At 53.8% G+C, this 19487-nt stretch overlaps 1 protein-coding gene across 1 annotated transcript; it reads left to right on the top strand.

Annotated features, from left to right (window-relative positions):
* The first annotated feature begins 281 nt into the window (after window positions 1-281).
* Window positions 282-17613, top strand: RNASET2 (ribonuclease T2). The gene is made up of 11 exons (XM_043888266.1): window positions 282-403; window positions 595-760; window positions 4126-4186; window positions 5401-5456; window positions 6925-6982; window positions 8401-8471; window positions 12220-12333; window positions 13769-13817; window positions 15156-15230; window positions 15950-16139; window positions 17155-17613. The coding sequence occupies exons 2-10, from the start codon at window positions 684-686 to the stop codon at window positions 16130-16132; spliced, it is 744 nt and encodes a 247-aa protein (XP_043744201.1). The 5' UTR covers window positions 282-403; window positions 595-683; the 3' UTR covers window positions 16133-16139; window positions 17155-17613.
* The last annotated feature ends 1874 nt before the right edge of the window (window positions 17614-19487 follow it).

Below are 19487 nucleotides of genomic sequence, written 5' to 3'. Positions count from 1 at the left end.
GGCAGCTAGACCCGGAGCCGGGGCTCCCAGGACGTCTGAGAAGGTGCCTTTCAAGTCGACCTCCCGGGTCTCGGCCGAAGGCAGGCAGGAACTAGCCCGAAAGTGAAGCGCAGTCGAAGAGCCTAAGGGGAAGACGGACAGACCGGGGGCGGGGCGTGTCCTCCAGAAGGGGCGTGGCGTCGGGCTTCTCCTGGGCTTCTCGCCAGCCCGGCGCCCGCCTGTCACCCAGGGGCGTGGCCGAAAAGGGGGCGTGGCCGAGGCTGGGGGCGTGTCCCGGGGCGGGGGCGTGGTGTTGGGGCTTCGGGGCGGAAACGCGCTGGTCTAGGCTCCGGCCGCCGGGTTCGCGGGGCAGCGAGGGTCGCGGTGCGAGCGGACCGGCCGTCGTGTTCGTCTGGCGGACCTGGTGAGGCGGCAGGGCCTCGGGGTTCCGGGTGGTCGGTGGGCTGGGTGCGAGCCCACTGTGTTGCGGGGATCTGGGCTCCCGGGCCTCCGGGCCTCCGCAGGGCGCTCGGGGGTGGGCTGTGGTTAGCCGCCCTGCTCGCCGGCCGCTGGCCCGGCGCACGGTCAGCTTAGCGACGTCTGTTCCTTTTTCAGGGAAGCGCAGGGCCTGGCGCCGGACGCGGCCTAGCGCCCACGGGAGTCTGAGTCTTGGCGACCCCGCGGGGTCCTCCCCGGTGCGGCGGATGACTTCCCCGGCCTTCCTGGGCGCCCTGTGCCTGGCGCTGAGCTGCTTGGGCAGCGCGCGCGGGCTCGGGAGGAGGTGAGCCGCCAGAGGGGTGCGGGGCGCGGGTCTACAGGGGAACGGGGGGATAGGCGGGGTGGGGGGACATGGGTGCCCGAGCTTCGGGGTGGCTCCGGGGCGGCGCGCGCGGGCTCTGGAGGAGGTGAGCTGCCGGAGGGGCGCGGGGCGCGGGTCTCCGGGGGTGCAGGGGTGGACCCGGGCGCCCGAACCTGCGAGCGGCTCTAGGGACCGCGCGCGCGCGCATTCCGTCCAGGGTCGGTGCGATCCTGGTGAAGTGGTCGTGGTTCCTTTTTCCTAGTTTCTTTCTGTTGTCCTCCCTCCCCTCCCCCTCATTCCCTCTTTCCGTTTTCCTATGCAACTGACGAATTAGGGGTAAACAGGGAGTCTGGGAGAGGATTCGCATTATACTTCTGTAGAGGAGACAGAGATCTGAGTTGAGTTCAGTTCAGTCGCTCAGTCGTGTCCAACTCTTTGGGACCCCATGAACCGCAGCACGCCAGGCCTCCCTGTCCATCACCAACTCCCGGAGTTCACCCAAACCCATGTCCATCGAGTCGATGATGCCATCAAACCATCTCATCCTCTGTCGTCCCCTTCTCCTCCTGCCCTCAATCTTTCCCAGCATCAGGGTCTTTTCCAGTGAGTCAGCTCTTCGAATGAGGTGGCCAAAGTATTGGAGTTTCAGCTTCAACATCAGTCCTTCCAATGGACACCCAGGACTGATCTTCTTTGGGATGGACTGGTTGGGTCTCCTTGCAGTCCAAGGGACTCTCAAGAGTCTTCTTCAACACCACAGTTCAAAAGCATCAGTTCTTCGGTGCTCAGCTTTCTTTACAGTCTAACTCTCACATCCATACATGACCACTGGAAAAACCATAGCCTTGACTAGACGGACCTTTGTTGGCAAAGTAATGTCTCTGCTTTTTAATATGCTGTCTAGGTTGGTCATAACTTTCCTTCCAAGGAGTAAGCGTCTTTTAATTTCATGGTTACAGTCACCATTTGCAATGATTTTGGAGCCCAGAAAAATAAAGTCTGCCACTGTTTCTACTGTTTCCCCATCTATTTGCCATGAAGTGATGGGACTGGATGCCATGATCTTAGTTTTCTGAATGTTGAGCTTTAAGCCAACTTTTTCACTCTCCTCTTTGACTTTCATCAAGAGGCTCTTTGGTTCTTCACTTTCTGCCATAAGGGTGGCATATTTTATCTGGGTAATGATCTTGTTAATAGAAGGCATTCATACTTCCCTTGTAGGCATGGGAAAAGTTTGGTTTTCCTTTCTAATGAACCATTGTTGTTGTTTTATCATTTACTTTAAAAGGTAACATTAAATTTCAGTTTTCCCAGAAAGTGTTATTTTCTGAAAATGGGCTGCATTAAATAACTAAGCATTGCCCTCAAGTGAAAAGTGTATCACCAGAGAGGTAGTGTGGCGTGCGGACTGAGTGTGAACTGCTAGCTCAGATCCAGATGTGTGATCCAGAGCCCTCCACTAAGGTTGTTCAACCCTGTCCCCAGAGTGACGGCACCTGCCTCCTAGCTCTGATGCCTGGAGGCATCAGTTAAAGCATAGAACGTGCTCTGAGACATGCCTGGCCTACAGTGGTCAGTGCAACAGGCCGCTTCCATAGGGATCTGCAAGTTGCAAACTTCCAAAGATGCAAACGTGTGTTCACATGTCCAGTTACGTAAGTTAGTCCACGTGTCTGGCGTACTTGTCATGAGCAACTGAAATAATTGGTGAGCGAGGCAGGGGTTGGAGAACACGAGACCACCCTCGTGTTCACAAGGTCACTCAGAGCCTGAGGGCCTCATGGGTCAGCAGGGTTTTCTCAGACCCTCTGCCTCTGCTTGGGAGGCCTTTCTACAGCGCAGTCAGCGTCTCCACGGATTTGAGAGGATCTTTCTCTTATACTCACAGCACTCTTTCACCAGGGTGGTACATGGTAATTGTATTACAGATGTTGTTGAGTGTTGAGTTTTATTGTAAACTCCATGCTGTTGGTCTAGTTTTCCTGGCCTCTGCCCACTCTTCCAGCCTCGGTTTCCCCCTTTGTGAAATAAGGTTTTCATACCTAGGGGGAAAAAAGCACTTTTAACGCTTCTCCTGGCTCTAATGCTCATACATTCCTTTTTCTCTTGAACTGAGCATTTGCTCATTAGCTCAGTCTGAGAAAAGTTTTCAAATATTGTGAATTCTCTGCTTTTTAAACAGTACTCAATTATTTACAGAACCATTATGTAAGAACTTATTTCTGTTTGGCTTTTGCTGCTTCTAAAATTTCTTCTATCCTAATAAAATAAAATTTCATCTATCCTGAATGACATGCCTGCTTGAGTTATATGCCCTGTTGCTACTGATGTTTTCCATCTGGAAAGTGAGTGTTTTCACAAGCCAGCCTTTCTGCCCCCATCTCTGTGTGTGCCAAGCCTTGCCAGCCTGGTGGAAGGGCTTCTGCTGAGGGATGTGTGTGAATGCTACTCCATAGCCCCTTATGGAACGTCTCAGGGTCAGATGGGTTTCATGGGGACATTGGAAGAAGTCCCTAGGATCACACGTCACGCATCCTGCAGAGAACAAGATCCCAGCGGCTGGGGTGGTGCCAAGCCCTGTGCTGCTCTGGGTGCTGTTCTGTGGCATGGTGAGCTGTAGGGACCATCGTGTTTCCAGGCTTGTGGGTGTCACATGTGCTGCTAAGGGCTCACTGGTCTGTGTCTGCACCGCCTGTGCCTCTGAGGAGAAAGGGGCTTTCTGAGCAGTCCTTCACTGCAGAGCCTTCCGGGCTGCCTGGTCCAGAATCCCAACCCCCTCCCCGCCTGCCAGGCTTCCCAGGGGGTGCGGTGGTGAACAGTCTTCCTGCCAGTGGGGGAGGTGCAAGAGACGTGGGTCTGATCCCTGGGTCAGGAAGACCCCCTGGAGAAGGAAATGGCAACCCACTCTAGCTTTCTTGCCTGGAGCATCCCGTGGACAGAGGAGCCTGGCGGGCTGCAGTCCATGGGGTCGCAGAGTCGGACACGACTGAGCCCGCAGCATACACCCCACTGGACAGGCTTGTCCTCCTCCTTAGTTACATCGTTGCCGCTTGTCCCCTGGCGATGCCGTGTGTGTTTGCTCAGTCCCCTTAGTCATCATCGCCCTCACTGGCTGGTGCCCTGCGAGAGAGTAAGGACTCGGCCCCCGGTCCTCTCAGAGACCCCTGCCCACCCACAGCAGCGCCTGGGGACCCGGACCCCTCCCCACGGCAGCGCCTGGGGACCCGGACCCCTCCCCGCAGCAGCGCCTGACCTGCAGCCAGCCCTCAGTATTGATTGGATGATCGATGGATGAATCACTTTTTCTGTAACTCAGGTTACAGAGCAAGCCTCTTGTGTTTTCGCAGTGATGACCTTGAGTGGGGCAAGCTAATCATGGTTCACCACTGGCCTGCGACCGTGTGCCAGGTGAGTTCTGCGGGGACCAGTGATGCCCATGGAGAGGAGGTCCCGTGCAGGCTCCTCCCCAGCGCCTCTCACTGACCGAGCCCCCGGCCCGCCCGCCCCTCGAGGCTGAGACCATGCCTCCAGGAGGCCCTGCGTGAGGGGCCAGGGACCCTGCCCCGAGAGCCAGGTGGGCATCACAGGTGCCAGCGCAGGTCTGTCCTCTGCTCAGGGCCCCTCGGGCTCACGCCCTCTTGGAAAGCTGCACCTTGACCCCAGGTCCCCCCTACACCGAAGGCTCATCCAAGACGCTGGGTGAAGAGCTGGGGTAGAAAAGCCCCCGTGGGCGCTTGGCTTTGCCCTCTCCTGCCTCGCGCTGTGGGAAAGCCTGCCCACTTTGGACTGTTTCCTTGTGGATGGGAGCAGGGCACGGGTGGTCATCCTGCCCTCTGCCCCCTAGTCTGAGCCTCCTTATGTCAGACATTGCCATCACCTAAACCAGGCCTGCCCTCATTTCCAGACCAACCATACAGAGAAGCGCCTCCCTGCACCAGAAGGGGATTTAAGCAGGAGGGCTTGGTGGGGAGCCGGATGCCTCTCCAGACCGGACATGTACTGTTCCCTGGCTTGCTCACTGTGGCCACTGGGCCCAGGTTCTGGCCCACTGCCTGATGGTCGGGCTGTATTTCTTAATGGTTATTTATTTAGGAAAAGATCTGTTTTAGCAAAACAATTTGGAGGTTCCTGTAAAGTGTTACACTGAAGATTTTTTAACTCCATGAGTTAATTATTTTACTCCCATTCTGCATTTTTGTTGGCTTCATATTTTCAGTACTTATTATTGCACTATTGCATTTGAACCTGGTGCCTGAACAGATTTGAATATGACTGGGTGCCATGCCACCCTCTGGCTCTCATTTTTTGATTGCATGACAAGAAAATTATTCATGGGTAAGTATGAGTGTATCCATCAGATAGACTTAATTTTCAAGCACATAAAGAAAACAAAAATAGCTGTTAAATTCTGTTTTCCAAATTTTTGGTTCACTCTTTTCAAATAAAATATCCAGCCCCCGCCCCTGTGGTACCCTCATGAACATTGCTTGTCGTAAATTACCACAGAATTTATTTTGTGTTAGGCCTGCTTTGGATTCCATTGATGTTTGTCGAAAGAAAGGAAGGTTGCTGAGTGTATTTAGTAAACAAGAAACCACTTGTCTCCTGTCTTTTCTTCATAGGAAGTTCGGGGCCACTGCAAAGACCCTCCGAATTACTGGACGATACACGGATTATGGCAAGTACTTCCTGCATTTAAAACTTCAGCAGCCCCAGAAGCTGGTTAACCTGGGGTTCTGGCTTGAGTCTGTCCGGACGTGTATGCTGGTGATTTCTGTTAGGAGTTTACTTAGCAGGCCAGAAGCTTGTTGAGAAACATCTTTAGTCTTTCTAACATGACCTGCCTTCTGTTGTCTTTGAGTTCCGTTTTGGTAGAACGATAACAGTCTAGTTTAAATATGCATTTAAGGGTTCTGGGTACATTTTCGATCACTGAGTTTTAATTTTCTCATTTTCTTCTTTTGGATTCAATAAGAAAATGCATAAGAATAAATGTATGTACGTTACACACATGTGATTTGTATCTATAGTATACATACTTCACAGACACCGATATTTATTCTTCCGGTTTTGCCTGCAGTTTGTTTAGTTTGTTTTTGTGGTGTGTGCATGTATTCATGATGTTAAACTGTTTGTTCGTTTGTCCGGAGGGATTGACCGGGTCTCCCTCCTCCCTTGAGAGGGGCAGTCCTGGCTCCTGCTGGCGCTGGTGCCCCTCAGGGACGGGGTCAGTGGAAAGCTGGTTAAACAGGGGCCTGAGGACCGGGCCTCATCCCACCTCTGGTTTTCTGTGACTTCACTGGTGCCCTCAGCCGCCCTCCAGTTGGAGGGACGGCACCCAGCTCTAGGGAGCTGGGCTAGTTTCGGGGGCTGGGCCAGGCTTGTCCACCCTGGAGAAAGCAGGTTGGTCCCCTGTGATCTAAGCCGCACGTGGAGATGGAGCGTTGACCCATCCAGAATTGGACGCGTGAGGACAGAATCACATGTGCAAGTGGAGGGACACGTGCTCTGTGCTGGAACATCCGGCAGCCAACCTTGGGTCGTCACCAGGCACGTCCTGAGCAGGACACGTACCTGGTGTCAATGATCCTCATCACCTGTAAAGGGGTGGAACTTCTTGTTGTTCTCATGCTGTGCTTGCTGAACGGAAATTTGCAAGTAACTCAAAAAGTATTGGTTGCTCACTTGTGTCCACTCTTTGCGACCCTGCAGACTGTAGCTTGCTAGGCTCCTCTGTCCATGGGATTCTCCAGGCAAGAATACTGGAATGGGTTGCCATGGCCTTCTCCAGGGGATCTTCCCAATCCAGTGATCGAACCTGGGTCTCCTGCATTGCAGACACTCTTAGCACAAAACCACCAGGGAAACACCAGAACCTGGCCAGACATCTCCACCGACCCAGCTCTGGGTCGCCCCCTACTGGCTGTCTGGTTGCTTCTGTGCTGGAGAGCCTGTTTGAATGGAGCCTGAAGTTTTGAACACCCTTCCCTTCCGCTTTGAAGGGAACTCTAGTGTGCTGGCTTGTGGCCGAGCGTGACTCACCCCTTTCGTTCTCTCCAGACCACAACTCGAGTGTTTTCGCATGCCATTTGGAACCAGCCCGACCAAGACTAATTTCTCTTTATTTTTTCACCTCTAATTTCAAGGCCCGATAAAAGTGAAGCATGTAACCGATCCTGGCCCTTTAATCCACAGGAGATCAAGGTACTGACTTCAGTAATGTTCCCACTGCAGATTCGCTCCTCCTCTAGGTGTGCCCTCAAAGCCGTGGTTAAAGTGTGCTCACCAGCGCTTACGGGTATCTAAAGCAGCCCCACGGGTTAAGTATGGTCTGTGTAAGTTCTCCTCTGCCCTGGGCCCGATGGGCTGCAGTGACTGCGTGAGGGGCGGCAGGGGTGAGCAGGCCGGCCCTGGGTCTGGCCCATGGCCCGTGGTTCCTAGTCTGGGACCCCTGCCCGCTGGGCATGAGCTCAGGCGTGTGTACCGCCGTGGCTTGTGGCCCCCAGAGTGTCCTTTCTGGCTGTGGGTGGGTTTCTCCATGGGGCCAGTGAGCAGGGAAGAGGGGATGGGTCTTTCCAGGACAAAGACTTGTATCACAGAGTAACTCCGGGCCCTGGGGTTACGAGAGCTGGTAGCAGCCACACACACACACACACACATGCACGCACATGTGAGTGCAGCTTTCCACGGGGTGCTGACAGCCCCTCGTGTGTGATGGTCTACTGTCAGGGACTCGTGACTGTGTCCCTGGACTTACCGGGCGGGTCTGCGAGTTCCTGAGACCCCTCTGAAAACACGGGGCAGACTTGGGATTTGCCAGAACTATGGGCCCTTTCCAGGACTGCACGGCCCCCAGAAGGACGAGGTAATCACGTCCAAACCAGTCACAGGTTCTTGTGCCAGCAGAGCTTCAGGCACTGTGCCGGGGGCCGGGGCAGAACCAGGCGCGGTCTCCGACCCACCCTGCCTGCAGCCGGGAGCCAGGACAGACGTCCCCTCTGGGTGCCTGGAGGGGAGGGTAGTCAGAGCTGAGGACAGTGGGCCTGGGCCCAGCTCTCCTGAGGAGGTGGTGGTGAGCTGGAATCCAACTTAACCAGGGACAGGAGCGGCAGCAGCGAGTGCAAAGGCCCCGGGGGAGGACAGCTTTGGAGCAGCTGGGAGGAAGCCAGTGTGGCTGGGGGTGAGCCGTGGGCCCCGGCAGTGTTCCTCAGAGTCCTGTGTGCTGGTTAGGGCCTGTGTGTCTGAGTGAAGATGCAGACACAGTCATTGGAAACATTCAAGCTGGAGAGAAGGAAGCCAGTGTCCTGGCTTCATACGTTTGTGTTTTTTTCCTAATGCTGAATAATACTGCATTGGATGGGTGGACGTGATTTGTCTAGCCATTCACCCGTCAGAGCTTATGTTTTCACATACGCTTTCACGATTCCCCAGACTTCACATTTAGGTGTGTCTTAAGAAACACGTCATGCAAAATAAACTGAGCCCTTTTACTCACCTGAGTGTTACTAACCCACAGAGCTCAGTTTTGTTTTCTTTTAATGTGTCGTTTATCAGACCTGCCTTCTGGGTTTGAGTTGTCAGGCCTCGCGTGGACTTATTGCCAGTGCTGTCTTTATGTGCAGGACCTTTTGCCAGACATGAAGAGGTACTGGCCCGATCTTCTCCATCCGTCCAACTGCAGCCTCCAGTTCTGGTGAGTCTGAGTTCCCAGGCCCGTCTCGGGCCGCAGAGCCCAGGTGTGAGGCGGGACCGCGGGAGCAGGGCTGACGGAGAGCCTGGCTCCTGAGGCTGTGGAGCTGCGCCCTCTCTGGAGCGGTCCTCCAGTGGATTAAAAACGAGGGCTAGCAGAAGTGACTTTGTACACTTGCTTTTTAATCCACCGTATCTTTCATTCTGTGTGCGTGCTAAGTCACTTCCATGGTGTCTGACTCTGTGACTCTATGGACCGTCGCCCGCCAGGCTCCTCTGTCCATGGGATTCTCTAGGCAAGAATACTGGAGTGGGTTGCCATGCCCTTCTCCAGGGGATCTTCTGGACCCAGAGGTTAAACCCGGGTCTCCTGCATTGGCAGGTGGATTCTTTACCACTGATGCCGCTTGGAAAGCCCTCCCTCACTGCAGGATGGCAATTTATAATTCATGTCACAGTGAATCAGGTTTTGGCCAAAGTGATTCACTTAACTTGGAAGTATATGTGTGTAGACTCTTCAGGAGGAGTTAAATTTGGAGAAAAGCTTTTTGAAGCAAAGCAGAATGACAATGACATTTGTTCTTCTGGTTCGTGGGTGCTTGATTTGCGAGTTCACTCGAGGGTGTGTGTCTGGGAGGTGGTTCACTCACGGCTCTGGGTCCAGAGGCTGTAAAAGTTTGGGAGAGGAACAGTCCACGTCTCCAGTGCTGGCTCCAAGCAACCTGAGGTCTGGAAAGTGGTTTCAGAACAGACTGTGGCCTACATGAGTTGAAATAGTGAAAAACAATAAAAGAAAAACTTTTAGCACTTCACGGTATACTTAAAAATAAAAACTCTTTGATGACTAAGTAAACAGAAGAGATTTCAGTAGTTAGAATATTCCAGATAGAATCAGTCAGGTTTTTGCCAAAGCTTAAAAATATACCACTAAACATACACAAAGCATCTCCCCAGGTGGCACAGTGATAACGAATCTGCCTGCCAATGCAGGAAGAAAAAGAGACCCAGGTTCGATCCCTGGGTCAGGAAGATCCCCTGGAGGAGAGCTTGGCAACCCACTCCAGTACTCTTGCCTGGAGAGTCCCATGGACAGAGGAGCCTGGCGGGCTACGGTCCATGGGGTCGCAAAGAGTCGGACACGACTGAGCGACTGCACACACCCAAACATACCCAGAGATGGCCTTCCATGGGATGAGTCCTTCAACGTCCGATGAGATGGTGTGGGCAGAACACACACTCGGCTTTGTGTTCTGATAAGGGCAAAATGATTCGCCTTTCAGGTTGGGTGCTTACATGACGCACTTAGAAACTTGTTCTAAATGACAAAGGTAGCGTTCATGCCTTTGGATGTGGAGATGGTGCTCACGTGGCCGGGCGCTTACCGGCTCCCTGGTTATTGCCCGTGGGTAGCTGTCGTCCAGGTCGCCTTGCTATCTTGGATAAAGTGTCCGTGGAGGTGTCCCGGCCTCTCCTGTCCTTAAGGGGGAGGCTCATGTCGGAAAACTTTTCTCTTTAATCTCAAATGGGAATCACGGATGCAAAGGAGAGGGTCCTGGTATTGCTTGGTGCTCAAGATAGTTCCCTAAGATTAAATCTGTTAACAAAACCAGCCATCCTGAAAAATACTATGTACACGACCGTCTGCAAAATAGGGATGTTATTGGTTTCTGATTCTTGTAAGAAAAAGAAAGGCTTCCCTGGAGGTTAAGTGGTAAAGAATCAGCCTGGTAATGCACGAGACATGGGCTCAACCCCTGGGTTGGGAAGACCCCTTGGAGGAGGAAATGGCAGCCCACTTCCTGTATTCTTGCCTGGAGAATCCCATGGACAGAGGAGCATGGTGGGCTCCCATCCATGGGGTTGTAAAGAGCTGGACATGGCTGAGGATCTAAACAACAAGAAAAAGAATGAGAGTTTGGTTATCTCTAACATCTGTTGAGTTAACTCTCTCTAGGAACAACAGTGGACATTTCTTGACTATTACATGGTAGGAGCTGTTTGGGCGTGTGTGACTGCTTCCGCCCCTGACTTCTCCAGCTCCTTCTGTGGGAGATTCTAGAATGACTGTCCCTATTGTGCAGAAACTGAGGCCCCCGTAATTCAGTTTCACGTTCAGCTAGTTGAACAGTCTTTTTCTACTTTATAGAATTTACAAAGTTAAGAAATAATTCACCGTGGGTGCTATTGTAGATAAAGAAAGTTGATTATTCATCTGTTTCTAATCTCTCCTCATGGTTTTCTTGTGGCTCAGCTCATAAAGAATCCACCTGCAATGCAGGAGACCCTGGTTTGATTCCTGGGTCGGGAAGATCTGCTGCAGAAGGGATACCCACTCCAGTATTCTGTCCTGGAGAGTTCCATGGACTGTATAGTCCATGGGGTTGTAAAGAGTCAGACACGACTGAGCGACTTTCACTTTCACTTTTCTCTTTCATGGTTTTCCTGGGTCCGGGCGACTGGTAACTCACAGCCGTTGCCCTCAGTCAGGCCTACTCCCTGGTGATGCTTCCAAAGGGTCAGCTCACGTTTAGGCTGTTTCCGTGAGAATGCATGTGGGTGCCTGCTGAGTACTTGAGTGACTGTCTTTATTAAATCTTCGTGAATTAATCATTGGTAAAGCTGATGCCCGTTTGGTTTACCACTTCCCACTTAACCTCCTGGGAAGCCCTTCTTTTTCTTATAAGAATCAGTTTTTCCGTGCTAACCCTGGTTAGCTTCTGAATTGACAAGTTGTCAATCATTCTAAAGGCGGGTGTGATCCGTGTTTGGCAGTTGATTGGTTGGCAGCATGGGGCATGGGAAGGGCCCCGAGCGTGGGTCGAGGCAGACCGGGGCCGCCTGGCTGGGCTGCTCACTGGCCCCTGTGAGCCCGGTGTCCCCACTTCTAAACCAGCAATTATATTTTCACTTTGCAGCGTTGTGAGACCCAAGTGAAGAATGGGTAAACATTTTCCAAAATTTGTTGCTTGCATGCGTGCTCAGTCGTGTCCAACTCTTTTTCGACCCCATGGCCTGTAGCCCGCCTATCGTCTGTCCATGGGATTCTCCAGGCAAGAACACTAGAGTGGGTCACCATTTCCTTCTCCAGGGGATCTTCCCGGCCCAGGGGTCGAACCCACGTCTCCTGCACTGGGAGGTGGATTCTTTACCACCATGCCACCTGGTTTAATCTTCTATAAAACGTGAGCAGTTATTATCAGCGGTGGTGATTTTCTTCAATACAAATTGCTGCTTGTTTGCGGGCATCTGGCTGGGCTGTTGCTTTCATGCAGGCGTCTCTGTAGATGACGTCTACGCTGCAATGCCTGCCAGGATCCAGCCTCAGGGCATCCTGGTGATAAGTGAGCCTGCCTTTTCTCACCAGTGGCTGAGGAGTGGCCGTCCAGCCACGCCTGTGAAGTCCCCTGCTGTCCAGCGGGGGCTCCCCGGGAGGACACCCAGAGCCGTGTGATCCTGTGAAGCCTGAACGATGGTGTTCGCTTCTTTCTCAGTTGGGTTTGTTGTTAATCGCAGAAGCGAGTTGGAGCTGCCTGGCGGAGGAAGGCCTGAAGGAAACTGATGGGGGCTGGTGGTGCTCAGCTGGGTCCGGCGGGGCCTGGGGCCTGTGCCGAGAGGAGGACGTCTGTCCTTCCGCTTTGTGAAAACGACAGTCTGCCTCCTGCCCGGATGCCCTGCACGAGGGGCCGTGCGGCGGTTTACTGGGAGGCGGTGTCATCCTTTTAACCAGAGTTTTTTTTAACACACTGTCACAGGAGCCATGAGTGGAAGAAGCACGGGACCTGTGCCGCCCAGCTGGATGCCCTCAATTCCCAGTGGAAGTACTTCAGCAAGAGCCTGGATCTGTATAAGGAGCTGGCCCTGAGCAGGTGGGAGACCCAGGCCTGTATGTAGCCTCGCCTCCCGCACCCCACGCTCCCAGTTCACCGCACACCCACACCCTAGTCCTGGGGGTGAGCCAGGCCGCGAGTTGTCCTGCACAGCATCCCTGCCTCGCATACCGCGGTCCCGGGAACCGGGCAGCTGAGTCGTCCTGAGGAGCATCCACCTCCCACGAGCCTTTCCAGAGACTTGGGGGCCTGACTGCATGGAGCGGTCTCAGAGACTCGAGGGGCTCATCACGCAGGTCCTGGGAGAAGTAGCCCAAGCGGGAGACCCCCGGGCACCTCCCTCTTATCAGACTCTGGGGAGGAAGGCGCCCTCGGTTCACCAGCATAGACCTCATGGTTCTGGTTCACAGGCAGCGTGAGTCCAGCCCAGGTTTTATTGAATCCAGCAGGAAAAGTAGAATACGTGGTCACGCTGAAAGTTTTAAGGTCAAGTATTTGCATAATTCATCCCTTCAGCCTACAACCATTGACTAAGTACCTCCTGGTTACCCTTCCTGAATCTGTGTGGCTTTCTATAGACACACGAAGTGCAGAGTTGCGGAATTCTGGGATCCCTGGAGCATTAGCCAGACCCACGGGGTCTGAGTCTTGTTCTCCCCAGAGTGTGTTCCCTGGGGTCTGCCGAGGAAAGACACTCCTGCCCACCGAATGTCTGATGGAGACTATGTAGAACAGCTGTAGGGAAGTCATATTGTCTGCCAGCTTCTCCAAGGAAAATCTAAAATCTCAGTGCTCACAAAATTAAAGCTGAGGAGTCAAAACAAGTCCTTTCTATTTTCCTCTATGTTATAAACCACTGGGCTTCCCAGGTGGCACCGTGGTAGGGGACCCACCTGCCAATGCAGGAGACACAAGAGATGGAGGTTCAGTCCCTGGGTCAGGAAGGTCTCCTGGAGGAGGGCATGGCAAGCCACTCCAGTATTCTTGCCTGGAGAATCTCACGGACAGAGGAGCCTAGAGGGCTACAGTCCTTGGGGTCGCAAAGAGCTGGTTTAACCACGTGCTTTAGAAAGTGATTCAAGGCGTTGAACGTATTTTAAAGATTGATCTAATTTGGAGTTGTTAGGATGAGCCTAGAATCCAGAACCAGTTGCTTGCTGTCCTTGAGGACAGGCGTGGCAGATAGGTGGTCATGTGGTGCCTCCTCCCGTGGGTGGCAGCCACGTGGACCGATGCTGAGGTTCTGGTGCTGGAAAGGGGCCCAGAGGAGGCGCTCGTGTGCCCACGGCAAGGGGAGGGCAGGCGGCCTGGGCGCCACCCCGGTGTCGCCCATGTCAGCAGACTCACGGCCCCAGGTAGGGAGACTGCATACTTCCCTTTAGGGGGGTCTTCATTTTTACTATGAAATGTGATAGCAACAGGAAAGGAGATCGGACCTTCATTACACAGCTTTTTTTTTTTTTTTTAATTCTAGTGTGCTTCAAAAATTGGGGATAGAACCATCTACCGATCACTACTACCAGGTAAGTCTTGCTTCTGGCTTCCTATCAAGTGTGTACCCCCTAACTCGGGACGCCCGGCCAGGACCAGGCGTCACCTCAGCCGTGAGCTATCCTCTGGTTTCAAAGAACCCCCACCAGCAGCCCCCCCACTTGACTATTATGTTTCTAAATAGATTTCATTTAAATGTTGTTTTCCTGTATATTTTGTGTAAACTCAAGGCTACTTAAACATGATTTTGGAGCAGGTTCGCGGTTTCCCAGTGAGGAGTGTGTTTCAGACTCTTAAAGAGGCCGGTATTAATAGAATGTGCAGTTGGACAGCACAGTTCTATGAGCCTGAAGAAGGAAACGAAGATTTGTTCTCGTGATGTAATTGTGCTTTGTTTCATGATAAAAGTGCAGAGATTGGAACCCGGTGGAGCCTGTTGGCAGGTGGCCCGTACAGAAGGGCTCACCCTGGTGTCAGCGCAGCTGTGGGCGGACGGCCTGGCCCCCAGGCAGTGGTCACCACCTGCCCGGGCCTGAAGCCTCCGCTCTTGGGCCCTCTACAGAGAGAGTCAGCTGACTCCCCCTCCGGAGGCAGTTTCTGTATTTGTTCCATATCTGAATGTGAAACACCCGAAAGTCACTGTCTTCAGCCGTTCTGAGTTCCGCTGCCTCGGCGGGTCCCGAACCCTCGTTCTGGCCTCGTGACCGGGTGTGGCTGAGTCAGCACTTCGCTGCGGATCTGCCGTTTTCCTCCGTCCGTGGAGAGTAGGGGCGGGCGGGGCAGCGCCCTTCCGGAGGGACTGCAGCTGCCCTCTGTCCATCCGCCCAGCAGGCTGGGCATTTGCAGGCCCCTTCAGTTTCACCTGGACTCACATTTACGTAGATAAGGGGAATTTTCTTGCCCAGATCGTGACGTTCAGAGAACAGACTTCAATTCCAAGCCAGAGCATCAGCCACAGCGCGTGTTTTCTGAGCTCCTTCCCTGTGCTGGAGGCACGAGGCGGGGCGTCAGCACAGGCAGGGCCTGGCCTGCCGTCTCCTGGCAGGAGCGTTTCTGCTTTTGTACCCGACATGCAGGCGCAGGATCAGGGCTGAGAGGAGAAGGGAGACCGCGGAGCGCCGCGCGTGTGGACTCCGGTCTGGAGGGGGACCTGCCGGGGCTGCTCCGTCTCCTTCAGGGCCCGGGGCCGGGGCGGTGCATCCCCAGCGTCTCCGAGCCGTGTCCGTGAGCCAGGGGCGCTCTGGGGAGAGCACACCACTGTCGGATGTTTGCATCCACGGGAGTGTAAACCGGTGTCACTCCTGACCACGACAGAACTGTTCGTTTCCTCTGCTGACATTTCACTTCTAATGCAGTTTATCCGATTTCAGGTGTCAGACATCAGAGATGCGCTTGTCAGCGTGTACAAAGTCGTGCCCAAAGTCCAGTGTTTTCTGCTAGAGAAGGTCAGATATGCTACGCTCTGTCATCCCCTCTGTCTCTACCAAGAAGACACGTGCAGTCTTCTGAGAGCCTGTGCTCACCATGGAGTTCCCAGGGGCAGAGTTGTGTGTGTGTGTGGGGGGGAGGTGAGGATGCGTGCAGGTGTACAAATGCGTGTGTGCACGTGTGTGTGTACGCTTTGAAATAACAGGCTGTTGTTTGACACCGTGCTGGGCGGGCTGGTGTTCCGGCAGCTTCTCCCTAACAGGGAGGCTCCTGTTCCAGAAGGCGGCGAGGCAGCGACAGGGCCCTGTGGGCATATTATGCAGTGTTCACGTGGTTAGTCCTCTCAGCTATCGTTTCCCGTTCAGCTTCCAGATAGTTGTCATTTCCTCTGTCAGCTGCTGAGGTCTTAAATTCATTTAGCGATAGGGTGCCGTTTACCTGTTTATCGATGGTGATGCAGACGTGGTGTGTGTGGGTGTCTCCGCACGCACCTCTGTCCAAGTGTACATTTCTAAGCTGAAAGTGGGGTCTCCTCCCCGGCCACGTCCAGGCTGGCTCAGGGGCGGGGCTGGCGGTGACCACAGCCACCCCTCTGGGCCCTGGCCCCAGTTCAGCGCTGGAGCGTGGGTCCCGCCCCTGGAGCCCGGACCCTAGTTCCGGAGCCCCCTCTTCTGGCTTCTCTGAGCTGCCGTGATGCTCCGACCTGCATTCTGAAGCGTCCTCGCTCTCCCCTCAGGGCCAGGAGGTGCAGCTCCTCGGGCAGATGGAGCTCTGCTTCTCCAAGGACCTACAGCTGCTCAACTGCACCCACGCCGGGGAGCCGGCGGCCCGCGGGCAGGGAGCCTGGCCGAGCCTGGGCCTGCATGTCTGCGAGGATGGCCCGGTCCTGTACCCGCCGCTCGACCAGACCAAACTCTGATGCCGCGGCTTGTAAATCTCCACTTTGAAAAGCAAGAGGAACTGACAGACCACTGATTTTTAAAAAGCAGCTCACAGCCGCCTTATCCTGAGCCTGTTCTGTTTGTCCTGCTTTGCACCTCGTGTCTGGGAGTTGAGTCTTGTGGTCCATGTAAAGATGGGGTGAGGAGGGGAACACCGAAAGGGAGGGGATAGCCCCGCCTCTTGGCCGCCTTGTGGTTGGAGTGAAGCTCTGGTTTCCTTTTTCTCTCCTTTGGCAATCTCTGCGACCTCCTTGTAAAATGCGGCAGGCCCGCTTGGAGCCTGGGCCGATGGTGCAGACTCGGGAGAACTCACCCCTGTGTCTCTCAGCTCTGAGGACACGTGGGGGGCTGTCAGGACCAGCCCTCAAGCCGGAGCCCAGGCTGCAAACGGATGGTGGGGGGACGGTACTGGAGGGAGTCTCTGCCTCGGGCCTCAGAGCCGTTGGCTCCTGTCCTGGGGTCCCCTGCCAGCGTCTCCCGTGGGGGGCTGGTGCGGGTGGCCCAGCGTCCTCTGAGGGCCCTGGTGCAAGCAGATGAGATGCTTTGTGTGTGTGGGGGGGCGATCTGGGTGTGTGCCGAGTCCCAGCCCACACACCCGCGTCATGGGTGCCCCTCCCTGCAGACTGAAGTCCCGCAGGGCAGGCCGTCTAGCAGCTCCCCCTTCCTCTCTGGGAAGGCGGCGCCGGGACTGAGGAGGCCCCCGGGGGTGGGTCCGTGTCCCCCGAGGTGCTGCCTGGAGGCGGGGCCCCTCCCGGCGATGAAGCGCGTCCAGGCTCAGACGGCTCTGAGCACAGCGACGGTCAGCGACGGACGAAGCTTCGTCCAGAGGGAGCCGAGCGGCGCGCCAGGAATCCGAGCCAGATGTTGGCCCCTCTCTTTGCCTAATGGAGGGAGGGACCACCCTGCCCTCCACGTCCAGGCTGGGGCCTCACGCGGCCCCTGCGGGGCTCCCCTGCACCCAGGGTCACACGGGCCGCGGTCTGCCGCCTCTGTCTCCTAGTTTCCCTGTTGCCCGGCGGCCGAGGGCACCTGCTTCTCCCTCTGCTCCTCTGCGTCTGGCTCTTCAGCGAAAGGGAAGGAGAGAACGTGACAGGTTTCACCTGTGCCCTGGCCGGCCCGACGCCTCCTCCGGCAGGTCACCGGCCTGACGCCTCCTCCGGCAGGGGCCTCACTGGGGCGAACCTCTGCCCCCTGGAGAGACATTCAAAAGGTGGCTGTCGTTTCTTCTGACTCATTTTGCAAATACATGGCTCAAGGCTAGGGTTTCTACTTCATTATTTCCGGATGAGCTGGTAAATTTAAATAAAGCTTCATATTTGAGTTGAATTTATTTTATAGCTTTGGAGAGTCAAGAAAAGCAGTGGTCTGCTGATACTCTTCAGACACCAGTCTTTCTAAAATCTGCCTGCGTGCTTTTTAAATAGGCTATAATTTTTAACATAAAATATGTTTATTATTATACAGTCTGAGCATTTCTTGAGGGTAGGTTGAAACTTGAGCAGGATGGCGTAACAGTGAAGGGCAGCTGAAGAGGGAAATGAAGCAAAATGTTGACAGTGGTAAGATCTCAGATGTGGACCAAATGGGATAAAATCAGGAGCGGGCTTAGCAATTCCTAACAGGATCATCGTCTAGTCAATGCTCGTGGCTTTTTGTTAACATTTCTGTGTGGCCTTGAGCATAGTATCAGCAGTGATGACATGGCTGATAACCTGAGTCCAATCCGGTAAGTATCAGGCGACCGGTGACCGGAGAAGGATGGCAGTCTCTTCAGAGCCCGAACCCCAGAGAAGGAGCCAGTCTTCTGGGAAGGTGTCACTGAATATGATTTTGAACGAGGACCTGAAGAAGATGAGGCTGCAATCCATGGAGGAAGAACCTTCCTGGTGATGGAAGCAGCCAGAGCAGAGGCCCAGGGCAGCAGCCGGCCTGTGTGAGACCAGGAAGGCGGCCGTGAGTGGCCCTGGGCGCTGAGCAGCGGCTGTGTGCAGGGCCGTGTGGTTCACCTCCGCCCGTAAAGGCAAGACTTGTTTCTGCGCTGCTGGAGTCCCCAGAGCATCCCGAGGGCCGTCGGCTCCAAACCAATGTTCTCTAGCCATCGTGTGAGTAAACGATCAGGCTAATGAGGGAAGCGATCCGCGTGTGTCCTAGATCTCTGCGGAGCATGTCAGCTTGCATCCTGCCCAGACAGGGACACACATGCGGTCTAATTGTCTGTTTTATCCTTCTCGGTGTTTTGTGAACTTTCAACCAGGAATAAAAATTTAATCTAGGTCCTAAGGCAATTGAAATTGTACTATAAATGTTTTTCCACAGTTTAACTCTGTTGGCTAAATTCATCACTGCAGAGAGGGCTGAAAAACCCTTCAGTGAGCATAAGAAACTTTCCCGCGAAAGCTCTGGCTCAGGAAATGAAATTAGCAGGACACAGTCCCAGGTTTTAAATCAACTTTGGTGCTTCTGTAGGAAGACAAATCTATTGTGTTGTCTGTGGGGTGAGCTGTTTCCTGTAGAAGGGAGGTGGCAGTGACTAGGGTCTCCTTGCCCTGACAAAACATTTAACAGACAGTGAGAAATGCTGCAATTTTACATAAATTTTGTGACAGAAATGCTGTTTTTCTGAGTGACTATAATGAGTCTAGTCAAAGCTCTGGTTTTTCCAATAGTCATGTACATGATGTGAGAGTTGGATCATAAAGAAGACTGAGCACCAAGAACTGATGTTTCAAATTGTGGTGTTGGAGGAGACTCTTGAGAGTCCCTTGGAGTGAAAGGAGATCAAACTAGTCATTCCTGAAGGAAATCAACCCTGAATGTTAACTGGAAGGACTGATGCTGAAGCTGAAGTTCCAATACTTTGGCCATCTGATGCGAAGAGCTGACTCATTGGAAAAGACCCTGATGTTGGAAAAGATTGATGGCAGGAGGAGAAGGGGACGACAGAGGATGAGATGGATGGCATCACTGACTGGATGGACATGAGTCTGAGCAAACTCTAGGAGACAGTGAAGGACCGGGAAGGCTGTCGGACAAGACTCAGCAACTGAGCAACATCACAGTGAGTCTTGCATTTACAGACAAAGGAGAGGATTAGCATCCAGGCTCAGATGACGGGAGGTCGTTAGAGGGTGGGAACGGGCAGGTTTAGAAGCTGTAAAACTGCAACGCCTCTGCATAGGTTTGCCTGGAGCACTTCATACCTGCGCAGCTGTCAGACGTTCACAATCCCTTTTTTATGGAGAAAAGTTAGCAGTAACTTTTCCTACTCATTTTTGATGTTGAGTCCACAGAGTAATACAGACTCATTTTTACCAGCAAAGATGTCGACCAGCG

The sequence above is a fragment of the Cervus elaphus genome, chromosome 26 (genome assembly GCF_910594005.1).
Source record: "Cervus elaphus chromosome 26, mCerEla1.1, whole genome shotgun sequence".
In the NCBI taxonomy this organism is placed as follows: Eukaryota; Metazoa; Chordata; class Mammalia; order Artiodactyla; family Cervidae; genus Cervus; species Cervus elaphus.
This window is presented reverse-complemented; position numbering and strand designations above follow the sequence as displayed.